Genomic DNA, 16,030 nt, shown 5'->3' on the forward strand with positions numbered 1-16,030 from the left:
TTGACGATCTGGTGTACGTTTTTGTGAAATGTTGTGAATAAACCATTATCCCCTGGGATATATATACAGGCCTGTGAAATCTCCGCTTTAAAGCGGATTTTTTATGACCCGCTCACAGACCTGTATATTTAATAAATAAAAAAATAATAAAATCAAAATATTTCAAGAAAAGTCTTTAACCATTACCTTCTGTAATTATTTGTTAATCTGTGAACTTTTATTTTATTTTCTGTTCCGAAAGTGTATAATGGCTTTAATTACTATACCATTATGAGCATGCAGGTCACCTCTTGTACTCATTGAGTACAAGGGTGATATCACGATATTATCGAATATACTAATTTGGAAACGATTTCGATATCAGATCAATTTGGTTTTAATCGAAATATCATCGCGATATCGATTAAGTATCGCAATATCGCTATGTATTTCCTAGCTGAGACATCTTGCACCCCATAGGTTTGGAGTAAAACCAGAAGAATAGGTCATTAGAACACCTCTCTTATGCTATGACTGTCTCTTCTACACTGGGAGTTTGAAGACTGATGATGTCAAATTTAATTAATCACGATTATATCGAATATCGCGATATGTTGTCGGCGATATTCTTATTATTGGTTTATTAAAACACATTCAAACATCGCAGCTACAAGCTGAATTGAGTTTAAAATACAGAGATTCATAAAAAATCGAAATGTTTAAAAATTACAAAAAAAACATTAAGAATTACAATCTGTTTTTATACATTAAAAGGGCAAACTGGCTAGTGCCAGTAACAAATACATGAAATAAGATAAAACAAAAAATTGCACATACTATTACGTGAATCAAATAAGTCGATATCGCCCAAGCTTAGTATTCAATCTATTGTCCTCTTTTTTTCTTTTTTTAAGGGCTAAAATGTCATGCCTGGCTATTTACATGCAAGTATAAGTTGCCTGCTATGCACACTAAAGTTTCTTCTTGACTTCTTTTTCCAGCAACCTCCCCAATTTGGAGACCCTAGCCTTGCCTACAGGCGCCAAAACAAGCCCAAGCCTCGCAAAACCCAAAGGAATAATGGTGATGGTGGCAGCATAGTACCCGGCAAGGGAAGAGGCCGAGGCCAGACCATTGAAGGGTCGGATGACCCATCACCTGGTGGGGGCGGTGATCTTGAAGATGGTGGAGCTGGCGTTGAGGATTACTCCACCCAAGGGCGGGGCAAACTCATCACGTCTGACTCGGTCAGCGACACTAGCAGCTCAGAAGAAGACGTGGCTGGTGCGTTCAGCGACGCCAAGGAGACTCTGTCACCGAGTACAGACTACAACCCTAGTCAGACAGACTTTCAAGAAACCTCCGATGATGTTGTCTCCAGTTACCATGAGGGTGGTTACGACCTTCCCGGTACCCATGTAGGACCCCCGTATAACGGAGGAGTCGACCACAGTGGGTTGCACTCAGACAGCGAGCCAAAGGTCCCTTAGACCTTCCGTAGGACTCAGTTTTTTTCCTTTTTTTTTTTTGTATGGATGGTTGTTAAAACATAGGATGAGAGTTGATATTTTTTGGATTGATGTGTGCTGAATGGATGTTGGCGAATTTATAAAAAAAAAAAAACTTTGAAAAAGAAGATAATAAAAAAACAAAAAAATAAAAATGAAGAACGGAAAAGCAATGATTTCTTATGAAATAAGAAAAGGAGAGGACAAGTTTGTTGGTTAGAACTGCACAAAATTCTTGAGTGGTTTAAGGGACTGCAATTTTTGTACCAATCGTTTCCCCTCACTTTAGATCTTTTGTCTGAACTTTGAGGTGGGCGTGTTGTAATAGGAGCATTAATTGAGGTAGTTTGTAATACTTCGAGTGGCTTTATATCCATCCATCACACATCAGCTTTCTGTCAAGGGGTTGCGACCTCTGTGACCTTTAACATTAATGGAAGATAGAACGTTTTTTCAAAATTCCCTTCTCTTTTTTGTTTTGGACACCTATGCATCTTTCGGAAGAAGGATTGATTTCTGTGCTTGAGTCCATAGTTACATTTGCTTATCCTCCGTAAGTTAACTTTGGACTGTTTTCACCAAGCATGAGAGTTGTGTTTAAACATTGCTGAGGTAGACTTCACTGTGTGTCACAAAATGTAACATGACTGTGGGTTCCTTTTTGAGCTATGTCAAAAATGAGCTGCTTTTTGCTGCGGCTACTGCTGTTGGCTTCATCAGCCGTGTCCATAGTCGTCAATCAGGCGGTCTAGCCGTAGCGGTAGCTGTTTACTTTCAAGTTATGAGAAGAAAAAAATGAAACAACCCAAGATAAACAATGAAAGGTTCTGGACAGCTTTGGTAATTTTCAAAGAACAGTTAGTGTCCAGTGCCTTTAAGAGTCAGTTACGCTTAAACTTGGTAATTTTGGAACAACATCTGAGATACGGAGAGCACCTGAATGTCATACACTAGTAAGCATCATAGCAGTGTAGGCTGTGTACACTTGACGGAGTAAATCCGTTCTTTCCACTTTAAAACTGCCTTCCGAAAGTGCCATACAATCTGATGCGCCATTAATGTCTTTTATGAACCCATTTGACCGTATAGTACTCATAGACGTTTTTAAATCATAACGGGGATACGTTATGGCGACCATGACCAGACGCATGTTTGGATCTTTCTGTTGTGCTGCGTTGCTGATTTTCTGACTAAACTGTATCTGAGTTTAAAGCTAAGCTCAGTTTCAAGATGCGGGAATTTACGAAGCTTTGTAAAGCTGTTGTTTAAAAATAGACCCGCTGCTACAGCCTAGGAACTCTCAATATTGTCAATATATTTTGGACACAGCAAGTTCTTTTAAGATCACGCAATGGCTGTAAATTTTACAAATATTAATTTTTTAAGAGAAATGTCTTCATCACTTACATTTTTCTTGGTTGGGACCGATTTACACAAAGATATTGCAAATTTTCTTTGTTCCCGTCTGATTTTTATTTGTTTCATTTCCCTGTGCATGGTCGCCATAAATGGAGCCCTCTTATGTTTGCGAACGTATCGGACATGTAACTACGATTCGGGAAGCACCGACGACGTAAACAAACACACAACACTAATATGCAGGCGCCAATAGCAAGGCCACTTAAATAACATTATGCACATTGTGTTTCAGTGCCTTTGAACATAAATCTTGGTGAGAACTTGTTTTCCCTGAGATGTCATCTTTTGATGGTTGATATTCTATGCAGCACAGTACAGTTTTTGTATTAACACTCCCCAATTTCATAAGCCCCCCTTGTACCATTAATCGAACCGAACAAATATTGCCTTGAGCCGAATTTTTAAACGGAACATTCAGGTATATTCTTCCAAGTTGAGACTGCTGTGTTAGTTTGATACACACAGCAGTTACAACAATGCAGACCAAATAGTGACAAATGCAAGAAAAAAAAAACTGTTAAGAGTAGAAAAGGCCCATATTTTATTCAAAACTAAAATAGTAGCTTGTCAATTTTGTTTCGCCTTTTGTGTAGTGAAATATTCAGCCGATTGTGAAAAGTGGCTGTTTCTGTTGGGGGGGGGGGAATCTGAAATTGTGACCTTCAATTTCTCAAACTCCAAACAAGGTTACCTTTATTTCCCAAATAATCAAAACTTTCTGGGTGAAGGTTTTGGAAATCTTAAGACGCCTATAGTGAACCCAGTGTCTGATTTCATAGTAAGGTTTAAGCAGAAGATATTACTCACTAAAGAATTAAGCATGGAGCCAGTTAAAAGCACTACACATCACATGTTATTTTAACTGGTAACCCTTTTTTCTGGTAAGCAAGGTCATTTGCATGCTTAGATATCTTCCGTGCTCAAGCAGTAAATAGGATTCTAGAAGCATTATTAGTTTAATGGAAACATTTTACCCAAAGTTGAAGTTTGGTTATTGTGCTGCATCTATGCAAAATACTACCCCATCAGATGGTTGAGGCAAAACTGCTAGTGGTGTTTTTGATATTTATTTGAACTCATGACGACCGACTCTGAAATCGCTTTTAAAAATGTTTAACCGGTACGGTAGATGTGACTTGACTTGTTTTGTTATTGACACCAGACAACAGGTTAGAAAGTGACTGGTTTTTTTTTTGTGGTGTCACTTTTTACTTGTGTTGTTCTATTTATGCAACTATAATAATGCAGAAAGGAAAAAGAAACAAAATTGACGTCTGATTGTTGTGGTTGTAATCGGGACTCACTACGTTTCTCGTGTCTGGAACAATGTCACTGTACACTGTTGGTTCAAACTTGGTGCTCAATGCTAAAATGTGACGTCTGGAAGTCGGGGAGAAACTTATTCATGTTGAAATGAAATTTCACTGGATCAATTTTGAATTTGTTGTACTACTTCCACGTATGAACCTGGCAAACGTGTGATTGGGACCAGTTTCACTGAACTGGTTAACAGCAAAAGTTACGCTAAGTAGAAATAGGTTACCAGCCAAACATCTGTTAGTGTATAATGATTGGTCTGTTTTGTTTCAATGATGAAATGAATTTGATGAGAACTCTTTCCCACCAAACAGCTCTATTTAACTAGACTTGGCGCACAGAGCTGTCACAGCAGGGAAACGGAGCTTAAAAAAATTCTTTGTTATGTACCACCAGGGAACCAACTGCACTTTGGTGCATATCACACAGCTTGTTTAGCTGGTAACCTGATACTTGTAAGCAAGATTTTTCTCTGCTAAGCGAACATCTACAGCTTTCTGAATTTGGGAAATGTTTTAATCAGTAGAGCAGTACACTTTTACTGTGACACTTGGTTTAATATTTGTCTGTAAATTGTGTATTTGTGGCGCATCTCTTCACTCAATATTCTGGATGTTATGCATTAATATCTAACTTGTCGCCAGAGCGCATTATTTAAAATTTGGATCACCGTGTCACATGATATTGCTGTACTAATTGCTTGTCTACTCACGGCTGTAATTATAAGCTTAATATTTATTTGCGTGAAAATCGCTGTTTTTTAACAATTTATTGTGATGATTGAGACGCTGCTACATTTCATTCCATTAGTGTACATTGGCTTATTTGAACATACTGTGTTTGGTGATGCCAAACTTAATTCATGTAACGCATAGCTACGCATAGCTATATGCGTTGCTCAAATAATTGTAGTGCCCCCCCCCCATTTTGTTGTAAACAGCCATTGTAACTTTGTCCCCCAACACACTGAATAATTCATGTGTTCAATTTGCATATTATTGCATGTTTAAAACTAGAAAACATAGTGAATCTTCAGGGAGATGCCACCGTTTGCAAGTCAAAAATATCCTATTTAAAAAAGAAAATGAGGGAAAAACAAAATATGAAAAATAAAAACCTGATAGTTGAAGTTGTGATAAGTAATGATATGTAGATCAAGATGTGTTAAAATGATTCATCATTAATAGATTATGGGTTATTGAAGTATTGCATGCAATGTACTTGACTAATAGGCACCAAGATTGTCCCTTGAAGAACCCTGTATCACTCCAATAGCTCTTTTTTTTTCTTTTTTTCTTTTTAAAATTGTTTCATTTAGATTTATTCAGGACACAAATAATGGTAATCGAGTACTACCCCCCCCCCCAGAGTAGCTATTTTCCCCTAGCAAGCTGTATTTTGCTTATATATTTTCTGTCCTTTGTAAAACCTGGTTGTTGGATTTTTAGCAACTGTGTTCTTTGGAAAGAGAAACAACAAAGTAGTTTTTACTTATTAAAGTGGTTTTATTTGACCAAGTTCCCCATAGTTTAGAATGCATGCTTATTATTATCCACTTAAAGCCTTCTTGTAAACTTTAAAGTCTTTGAATTGCGAAGGATTTCATAAAGTGCTTTTGGTGTTAATGTCTAAAAGTTCATTTTCCTTTGAGTTAAAAGAGGGTGAATTCACCAGATAATTATTATTTTTATTGGGTATAATTTTTATTTGTATTTTGTTTACCTCCATTATGTGACTATCCCTTCAAATGTGAAATATCCAAACTCTTTGTTATTATTTGTTTTTTTATTTGACTATATCCTTAAACCTTTAACTAGCAGTCAATTAGTGAAATATACACTGTTTCACAGAGTGAATTATTGATATGTTTTATGGGAATTTTTTTTAAATGTTTAGCAATTATCATGCTTTATAGTTGCAACTGGGACGCGTTCTAATTTTGTTCGAAATGTCTTCATGGTCCGGAATTTATTTAGGGGTACCTCAAGTCCTGGGTTGTGAAATGGAGAACCATAAATTTAAACCACTTTGGCCGTGGCCACCTCACTATGAACACTTGTTTCTTCAGTTTAGCACATCATCATCAGAAATGTTTGATTATTCGTTTAAATGTTGTTAATTGTTTCATTTTAGGTTTCATACATTTTGCTTGTAGGACAATAATATTATCAACTAGCGATAGCTCCATTTTGCTCATCTTAAGAGCACGTTTTGCAGTCCTTTAGTTATGTAAAGTATAATAATTAAAAAGAAAATAGTTGTAGGCATATTTAAAAAAGAAAAATACTAAAAAGTAGATAACCACAACGTTACAAAAAAATCGTGAAATTCGTGCCCAATGTAAGTTTTAAGCATTTGTTTTTCTCTAAAGATACTCTTAAAAACATTGATATTGTTTCCCTTATAGCTAGGATGCAAAAAAATAGTTTGTCCTTAAACCCGTTATGTTTAATAATACTTTGTTATTATTTGATGTTACAAGACAAAATATACCCTATAATGTGGTTTCGAATGTGCACAGTACACAGGCAGCACCAAATGTCATCGGAATTTGCGCACAGTAAATTTGAGAGGGAAAGGGTAGCATACACCAGCCCATGTTTGTATCTGTATGGATGAATGCATAACGCCCTGCTGTCGATTTCATAAAACTCTTCCTAACTTAAGACTAATCTTAGGACTTTGGACGAGTCCCAGCCCTGCACTGTAACATGCAAACCCTAAGATTAGTCCTAAGTTAGGACTACGGGACTACTTACTCGTCCTAACTCGAGATAGAACTAATCCTACATTTCGTAAAATCGGCTGCCGGTTTTACAGTGTTTCAGATGGAATTTTGTACTGGAATCCTGTTTTTAAAAAGTTAAAGTGTTCATATCAAATAAATCTGTTGAATTTTGTTATTCCCGATCATTACCAATGTCATCTACATCCGTGTCATCTATCAATCTTCCATTATTTCAATGAACCAAATCCTTCAAAAGCTGTACACTTTCCGATCTTTGACTTGGTCAACTCGATTCTGGTTTGTGAAAATCTGGTTTTTCAGCAGAAGTTTATTTCACTCACTACAAAAGCTAGAGTGTTAAGTTTACATCATGGGCTTTATCACATTATAGATGCCAAAAAAGATTAAACATTTACCCCATTGAGTGTTAAAATAACACAAAGTTCTGCGAATGTAATTACAATTGTGTGTTGTTTTTAACACCGTGATGTTTATGTTGGTTCTCTATTTGTGACGACACCCTTGGCAATTGTAACATTCCAGTTTTGGCTTTGTAGAGAGGTTGCTAGATTTGTAATAAACGAGATTGACTTTGTTTAATCAATATTTATATTGTTGACTGATCAGAAAATGCTGCACTTAACTCTTTGTAAGGGTGTGTCCATTCTGTTAAAACCTCCAAAAATTCAAACTAAATCACAACAACCATCCTTCCTACGAAAAAAAACTACGGCATTAATCAAAATATAAACTGTTTTTGTAAATGTTCATTTGCATATTAATAATTTGCTTGTATCTATTTAATAGGAGAGGAATTAAGTCAACCAGACTGCACTGTGTGCAGCTTGCTCATTATTTTGTAAATGTCATAACTGTTTTAAGCCACCATTTAAGTTTTTGTGAAACCTTTATTTTTTTTGGTTTAATTATTATTATTATTTTTTTTTATGACATCTGCGGATGTCAAACAGTAATAGATTGTGTACATTGCTAATTTTAGCTTTGCATGCTTCATTCATGTGATGGTTGTTTTTGTTTTTACTATTATAATTAAATCATCCCTCTCCCAGAAACACAGTGATATAACTTACCTCCTGAAGATAATGGTTCAGTCCATCAGTAACGTGAAAGGGGTATGTTTTGGGAGGTGTATTTGAGAAATTGGGCTCTTTGAATTCAGTTTTTATTTCACTTTGCATATCACATTTAAATTGAGAGTATTATTAGGAAATTCTGATCATTTGATTAGTTTCCCTTTGAACCACCTACTAAGTAGCAGATGTATACCAAAATAAATCTATGTGGAAATCATTCGAGAACTTTTTGAACGATAGGTGGCCGCAGACTTACCAGGTAAATCCATTGTGCGCATGCTCAGAAACACGTAAGCAATGTCAATTTATCTGGTAAGTCTGCTGCCACCTAGCGTTTCAAAGTATCTCATCGTTGATGGAAGATATCATCCATTGATCCCAGTTTCTCATTAAAGTCATTTCATATCAAACAAAAACATTATTGTCGTCGCAGAATCTAACAAATACCCAGTGATTTGCTTTTGTAAGTCTAAAAGGAAATGCCTAACCCATACTTTACTGTCAAGTTCTTTCAGTGAACGATTGTATACGTGAAGGGTCGTCTTGACGGAAATAATGATTGCCCCCGGGGAGGCGCCTTGCATTTTCTCATGTTGTCAAGTTGGGCATCACTGAGTGTGATTGATTTCAAACGATGCTCGTTTTAATAAGTGAAACTAAAAATGTGACTTTTCGAAAAGCTTTGCTTTTATGTAATTTACTTACTCCACAGTTAATATAATGGCAGCTTTGTTAGGTTTAGTATGGCATCTCCAGCATTTGAAACTTTGTTCGTCTGCTTAATAATAATGTATGTGCAAGATATTGAGATGCATGACAACAAGAAGTAGTATTTAGTGTTGTAAGATTTTTAATTCTGTATACAGTTGAACCACTCAAGAATTTTAAGAAAGTGAACTGAATGTAAAGTAGAGGAGGATATGTTGGGCATGCAATGCCTGTGGTATTGGAGGATATGGCAGAATTTGGAAACGTCAGACATTTCTTGTTTTCAAATTTAAGATATTTAACTTGAAGAATTTCCAACCAACCCTAAACTTGTCCTGTCATGGATCAGGTCATTATGTTTATGTTTCTTTACTAGGAAAATGTAGGGAAACAGCTGTGCACAATCGTTTTATAAAGAAAAGTCCATAATGAAAGGCTAAGGGTTGCATGTGCCACTGTTTTATGTTTTAAATGAACAGTTTACTGATGGTGCAAAAAGAAATGTCAACATTTCCAAGTTCTGTTATTTGGCGTGTGAATTAAAACAAAAAAGGGGGGTTGTACAAAACAAAAGTGAGAGGATCGGAGTCCGATATTGAAAGGCCATAACAAATACACCAAACCTATGTGTCGATAATATTTGCATTTGCCATTAAAACTCAAAACAGTTTTTGCTGAGAACAACAAACCAAAATCAGATTTGGTTGAGATTGCGCTTGTTTGTCTCTTGTTACATGGTTGCCGTAATGTGCACGAAGTGTCCTGCAGCAAACCTAGTTGTTGGTTTATTGTGTCACTTCATGGTGCCATCTGGGCAGGGCTTGGAAGTTGAACGGAAGCATGTAATATTTCTTTTTAAAAAATGTGTCAATTGTCGGTTTTGTATTTTTGCAAGAACTCTAATATATGGCTTAGAGATAGGACCAATAAGGCGGCACACGTTCAATGTATTCACATGTTTGTAAACGGGAGGTTCTATTCGGATTAAAGGGGGTTGATGTTTAGTTGTTACAAGCGTCGCTTAAAAAAAAATACCTTAAAAAACCACAAGGCAGCTGAGCTGTGGAAACCACTGCAAACCAGTTACTTTGTGTACACATGTTAACTGTTGTTTCGTAGCTTGTACTATGCAGCTGAAGAGAAAGAAGCAATGGCGATTGCATAAGAAGGGTTTGTGTTTTCGAAATGGAGTCGGGGTTGAACAAGACGTTCGGTCGGTTACCAGGTTTTTAATTTCTTGGCTAGTGCACTGCTGATATGACTCGGGCCGTATCCGAATTTGCAGCTACAGCTACGTCACGTCTGTTGCTAAGTTTGTTGCCAAGGACGTCTTAGCTTCCCTGGGTCGACCCTGGTGTGTGGCGGGGTTTTTTTTCCAGGACAAACGTGGGTAATTATCTGCACACGTTCGTCCTGGGGAAAAAAACGCCACACACCGGGGTCGACCCGGGGAATGTAAACGAACGTACCCACTTAAACGCTTGCAATGACGTGGAAATCGTAGCCATAGCTGTAGTCGCTGATTTTGACACGACCTAAGTACCATTTTAAGCTCAGCTTGTGTTCTTGTCTTAACACTCAATCTCATGCATGCTTTTAAAAACAGTGAAAGAGGTACCAGTCTATTTATAAGCAAACTCATGTGGAGGCCGTGATGAAACCAGTTGGCTATGGTTTTGGCTTCTGCTTGGGCATTGTCAGTCATTGTAGCTTGATGGTTGAAGGTGTTTAAGCCAAAGCCATGTCGATAGTCGCTTGGTTTCCAGATGCAATTCAAATGTTGTCTCCTGTTCAAGCCGTTGACTGTTATTTTCACAATGTGCCAAATGTCATGAAGCTGTTAAGGAGATTGCTGTGCTTTACAGGAATCAGGAATGCAACTGGAGTGTCCTTGGAGTGTATTGGGACCCGTCTCTTGCTTGGGCTCCGACTTGGGCTCCGTCGTGAATTTTGGAGCAGTGTGCTTTTTGCTCGGTTCTTGTACATCAAATGGATGGAGCCTGGAGTCGCAGCTTACAACATGCGAGGTTTGCCAAAAGCCCCAAAGATGCAACTTGTCATCTGATCAGCTGATTTCCTCTCTTTTTTTTCTTTTCAAAACAGTGCCATAGAAACCTGACAAACACTACACAAAAGTGTGATCGGTAGCTATTTTATCCCCTTTTGTGCAATTAGAAAGTTGCATGTCTGGCTTAGCGACTTCATGAATTTTGGCCGTGGCTTGTGAAGAGTACCTAGCCACCGGAATATGTTGTATAACGGGTTGGTTGACAAGTCACCTTTCTTTATTAAAAAGCCATAGCGTATAATTATAAAGTCTTGATGTGTACGTACAATGGCCTAGGTTCTTTTTTTTTGTATGAAGCTTGTTGGATGTTTAACATTGCAAGAATATACTCAGCTTTAGTAGAAAACAAAACTGTTTCTGTGAATCTTTTCTTTGTGTGTCTTTTGTTTAAAGATCGACGATGCATCGCTTGTCTGTAGCTGTGTTAATACTTAACTAAGATTTCAAATACTGGGTCAGAGAACAATTTCGTTAATGCATAGAGCTGACGAAATTTCTGCTCCGCACAACTTAACAGAATACCAGTTACATTCTGTTAATGAAAATGGTATTTTAGCTCATTCTGGTAACCTTATTCTGGTAAGCATCGTTTTTTGTGCTTAGCGACATTTTATGCTTATGCTCTTTGAAGTTGTGCCTCGACCTTCGTTGTTCATCAAAGATCTGATCTAATTTCCGTTGTCGATCACAGTGTAGTTTTAATAAATTGAATTGCCTTAGAGATACGGCTGCACAGCTTTCACATAATGTTTAGTCTGACGTCATCACTTCGAGTTGCGCAGTTCAATCATAGAGCAAGAATGTTAGTGAGCGCCGAGAAAGAACTTGGGACTTCCCAAAAGTTAATGCTGATTGCGCAATGTTCAAGTTTGGAGCGTACTGAACAACAGCTTTATTATGCTGCCGTGTCTCACCATATAGCCTGAGAGTCGATCCGAAGTGTCTCCAATATCCACGATCTTATTAAAGGCAGTGGACACTATTGGTAGTTACTCAAAATAATTATTGGCATAAAACCTTTCTTGGTGACAAGTAATGGGGAGAGGTTGATCGTATAAAACATTGTGAGAAACGGCTCCCTCTGCAGTGCCATAGTTTTTGAGAAAGAAGTAATAATCCACGAATTTGATTTCGAGACCTCAAGTTTAGAACTTGAGGTCTCGAAATCAACCATCCAAACGCACACAACTTCGTGTTGCAAGGGTTTTTTTCTTTCAGTGTTATCTCGCAACTTCGATGACGGATTGAGCTCAAATTTTTACAGGTTTGTTATTTTATGCACATGCTGAGATACGCCAAATGTGAAGGCTATAGTCTTTGACAATTACCAATAGTGTCCACTGCCTTAAAAGCCATTATACACTTTCGGAACAGAAAAAAAAATAAAAATCACAGATTTACAAATAAATTACAGGGTTTACAGAAGGTAATGGTAAAAGACTTCTCTTGAAATTTTGTTTTATGAAATGCTTTACTTTTTGAGAAAACATTAAAAAAGTTATCGAGACATCGAGAATTACGGATTTATAGTAAACACACAAAGTCATGCCATAACACGGCGAAACGCGCGGAAACAAGGGTGGGTTTCCCGTTATCTCCCGACTCTGATGACCGATTGAGCCTATTTTCACAGGTTTGTTATTTTTTATAAGTTGTGGTACACGAAGTGTGGGCCTTTGGACAATACTGTTTACCGAAAGTGACGGCTGCCTCAATGATTGTCTTTGATATCTCATTTTACCTCCCTCTGTTGCGGAATGCCTGTGGAGAACATAGAGTGAGTCTAATTCGGATCATCGGTGGTTTACACTTGGGCAGTTAATTCTGACATTTTTTTATTGTGAAATTTGTGCGGCTTTTGGTGATTACCGTACCATTGGGCAATTTGGAGGATGATTATACTTTAAACTATTTCTGTGACGTCACTCTATTGTTGAAAATGTAGATTATTTTTACGAATCTACTTCATTCACGAATCTACACTTCATCTACAGTTGAGTGTAGATTCATTACAAAGATTAGTAAATAGTTCAACTTGCAAATTACTATCTTTCCAAACTGAAAAAAATGGCATGAAATGCATCAAAACATAGCTGAAAAACAAGTTCTTCAATTTACAAAAACACTTTCCAGTTGAGAAAAAAATAACTTTAGTAAGACAATTTATTGTTAGCTGAACAAACTGACGTTGTACTCGATAACCTATGTATTTTGTAAAATATTTGTACATGACGAACTACGTGTTCTTACTATTGAGAAATTCAATTCATTGACACTGTTACTTAACCGATGGGGGGAATAGTTTAAGTCAGAGAATAGACTCAAAAGTGTAGATTCGTGAATACAATGTACTCGCCTTCGGCTCGTACATTCTATTCACGAATCTACACTTCATCGTCCATTCTCCTTAACCTAACATAACTACCTACATTTACACAACTATTTATGTACGGATATTATTTGTCCACTGAGATCGGGGAGGGGAGTGAATTTCAATACACAAACTCTTTTTAGTGACACCTGCTATGATGACCGAGAATTAATTATTAAAGGAACACGTTGCCTTGGATCGGACGAGTTGGTCTATAAAAAAGCGTTTGTAACCGTTTGTTATTAAATGTATATGGTTGGAAAGATGTGTTAAAAGTAGAACACAATGATCCACACAAGTTTGCCTCGAAATTGCGTGGTTTTCCTTTTACTGTGCGAACTAACACGATCGGCCATTTATGGGAGTCAAAAATTTGACTCCCATAAATGGTCGACTGTTTAGTCGACGAGGTAAAAGGAAAACCTTGCAATTTCCAGGCATGTTTGTGTGGGTCATTGTATTCTACTTTTACAGCATCTTTTTACACAAAGGCATTTTATAACAAACGCTTTTCAAAGACCAACTCTACCGATCCAAGGCAACGTGTTCCTTTAACAAGTGATACGGGAGTGCCTATTATACATGTACTGACTTAGGATGGTCTTTGTTATGTCATGTACACTCGCACAATGGGTCATTTGCGTTGCTCTCCAAGTCATCTCTTGTCACATCTCCTTAGCCTGTTCTCTGAGCCAATGTCACCTTCCATTAAGATCCTGTCCATAGCTGTTCTTGTCCTCTACTGCTGCCCAGGGCCCAATTTCATAGAGCTGCTAAGCACAAAATTTTGCTTAAGCAAAAAAATCCTTGCTCAGTAAAATCAGGTTACCGGCCAAGACTCCACTCAATTGTTATACTAAGTAAGCAACAGTTGAGTACCAGTCACAAGCAATGTATATGGCATGAAATTTTTGCCAGTAACATATAAAAAATAAGCAAGCTATTTTCGTGCTTAAGCACATTTTTTGCTTAAGCAGCTCTATGAAATTGGCCCCTGGATACTGATCCGTACGCTCGGTGTTTTAGCCCCGCGTTGACTTGGGTACGAGTTGTCTTGGATACGAGTTGACTTGGGTACGAGTTGACTCGGGTACGAGTTGACTCAGGTACGAGTTGACTCGGGTACGAGTTGACTTGGGTACGTGCAATTCCAACTGTTTTTACCGTCAACACTTTAATTGCAGCCCCAGTTCATTACAAGTTCTTTACAACAACCATCGCCCCAGAAAGTCCAGATAGATTCTGGAGAAAACTTGTTCGCTCTCGATGTCAACTTGTACGCTTTCGAAGTTAACAAGGCTATAACTAAAAGTGTCAGGCAGTAATATTAAGAATGAATTATTAAATTAAATTCTTAAATTACATTACAGTTGGCGAACAAGGTTGACGAACCAGGGTTCTTCGGAGATCACACTTAAATGCGCCCTTCTCTCTGCCTTCTATAATGCGTTGAATTTTTAATGGCCTTTTTAAAAGCAGTTCAATTTACTGAAATGTGTTTGCCACGATTTACACGATAAAATGAAAATACAAATCGTTCAATGTTAGATTGTCAACTTCGGTCAATCCTTGAAAGGCTGCTTGATACAAAACATTCCGTAAAATCTTAACTTGCTGCAATTGATAGGAAAGAATGACGGACTTATAAAACCGGGGCACTATACGCCCTTCAACCTCCTTAGCTGGACCTTTTTATGAAGGCCCTTTTCACGCAGTTCAATTTCTTCAACAGTTCTTGACACGATTTTTTACAATTAAAAAGGAAATGAACAACAATGTTCATTCATTTAGAAAAAATCTTGTCACGATCAACTTCACTCAAGCCGTGACAGTCTGTTTGGTATAAAACCTCTCGGTAAAACAGAAATCGCTGCAAACGGAATGACAGACGTGTAACTAAGGCGAAGCTTTTTCCAAAGTTTGACAACTATTTCGCAGAATTATGGAGGAATTATGAAACTGACATACAGATCCTTGTCATTTGATTGGTGGAACTTACTTCACGTGACATTCACTATTACTCCCATCCGCACCGGCGATCAAAAAGACCTATTTGCCCACGGGGAATAGCATTTCCATTCAACAGTTAGGGTCATCCTTGTTCCCAATGTTTTTGAGCAGTACAGCGCCGCCGCGCCGCTGCTAAAAACATAGGAGCACCTGTGCAAAAGGTTGTGATCCGATTGCTATTAAATTTGTGCATTGTTGCTGCTACGCGGCGCTATATGATTTTTCATAATGTTATACTTTTAAAATACATCTCATGACAGGGATTTATATGTCAGTTATATAAAACAAATATTGAGTGGCTTTAATACGTGGAATGGAAGGAATATTACCGCTCGGTAAAATTTGGACTGTTCCATTTCACTCGGCTTCACCTCGTGAAATGGAACAGTCCAAATTTTACCTTGCGATAATATTCCTCCCACTCCACTCTGAGCCACTAAATTTTTGTATAATATTCTATTTCTAAGCTTCGGCCTCGTTGGATATGGGACGCAGAAGCGCTATATTTTTTCGTATTCCACTCGTGCTCATGTGATAACTTATAATAGTCTTTATACAAATGAAATATTCACGAGAAAATTTATGTCTGGATGGTAGCAGACAGCACACAATGGATCCGAGTTAAATAGTGACAATACCAAAGTGCAACCATCAGCCGTTGAAGTTACATTATTCTGGGTTAGTTCGTTTAGCTTCCCTGGGTCTACCCCGCGGTCCTCACTCGGGTGAGCCACTGACAAGAGCTAATCGAACGACCAAACTCGCCCTCTAGCGGTGACGGCATGTACCTCAGGTCACCCCCAAGTGACCCATTCCACAAGCAGGGCA

The 16,030-nt window shown here is 37.7% G+C and overlaps 1 protein-coding gene across 1 annotated transcript in view; it reads left to right on the forward strand.

The window, feature by feature from the left end:
- Positions 1–11,154, forward strand: part of LOC139950532 (constitutive coactivator of PPAR-gamma-like protein 1 homolog) — a 40,595-nt gene extending 29,441 nt beyond the window's left edge. Inside the window, 1 exon segment of the mRNA XM_071949272.1 lies at positions 981–11,154. Coding sequence (XP_071805373.1) covers positions 981–1,469 — 489 coding nt within the window. The 3' untranslated portion in view covers positions 1,470–11,154.
- The last annotated feature ends 4,876 nt before the right edge of the window (positions 11,155–16,030 follow it).

Source organism: Asterias amurensis, chromosome 2 (assembly GCF_032118995.1).
Source record: "Asterias amurensis chromosome 2, ASM3211899v1".
Lineage (NCBI taxonomy): Eukaryota > Metazoa > Echinodermata > Asteroidea > Forcipulatida > Asteriidae > Asterias > Asterias amurensis.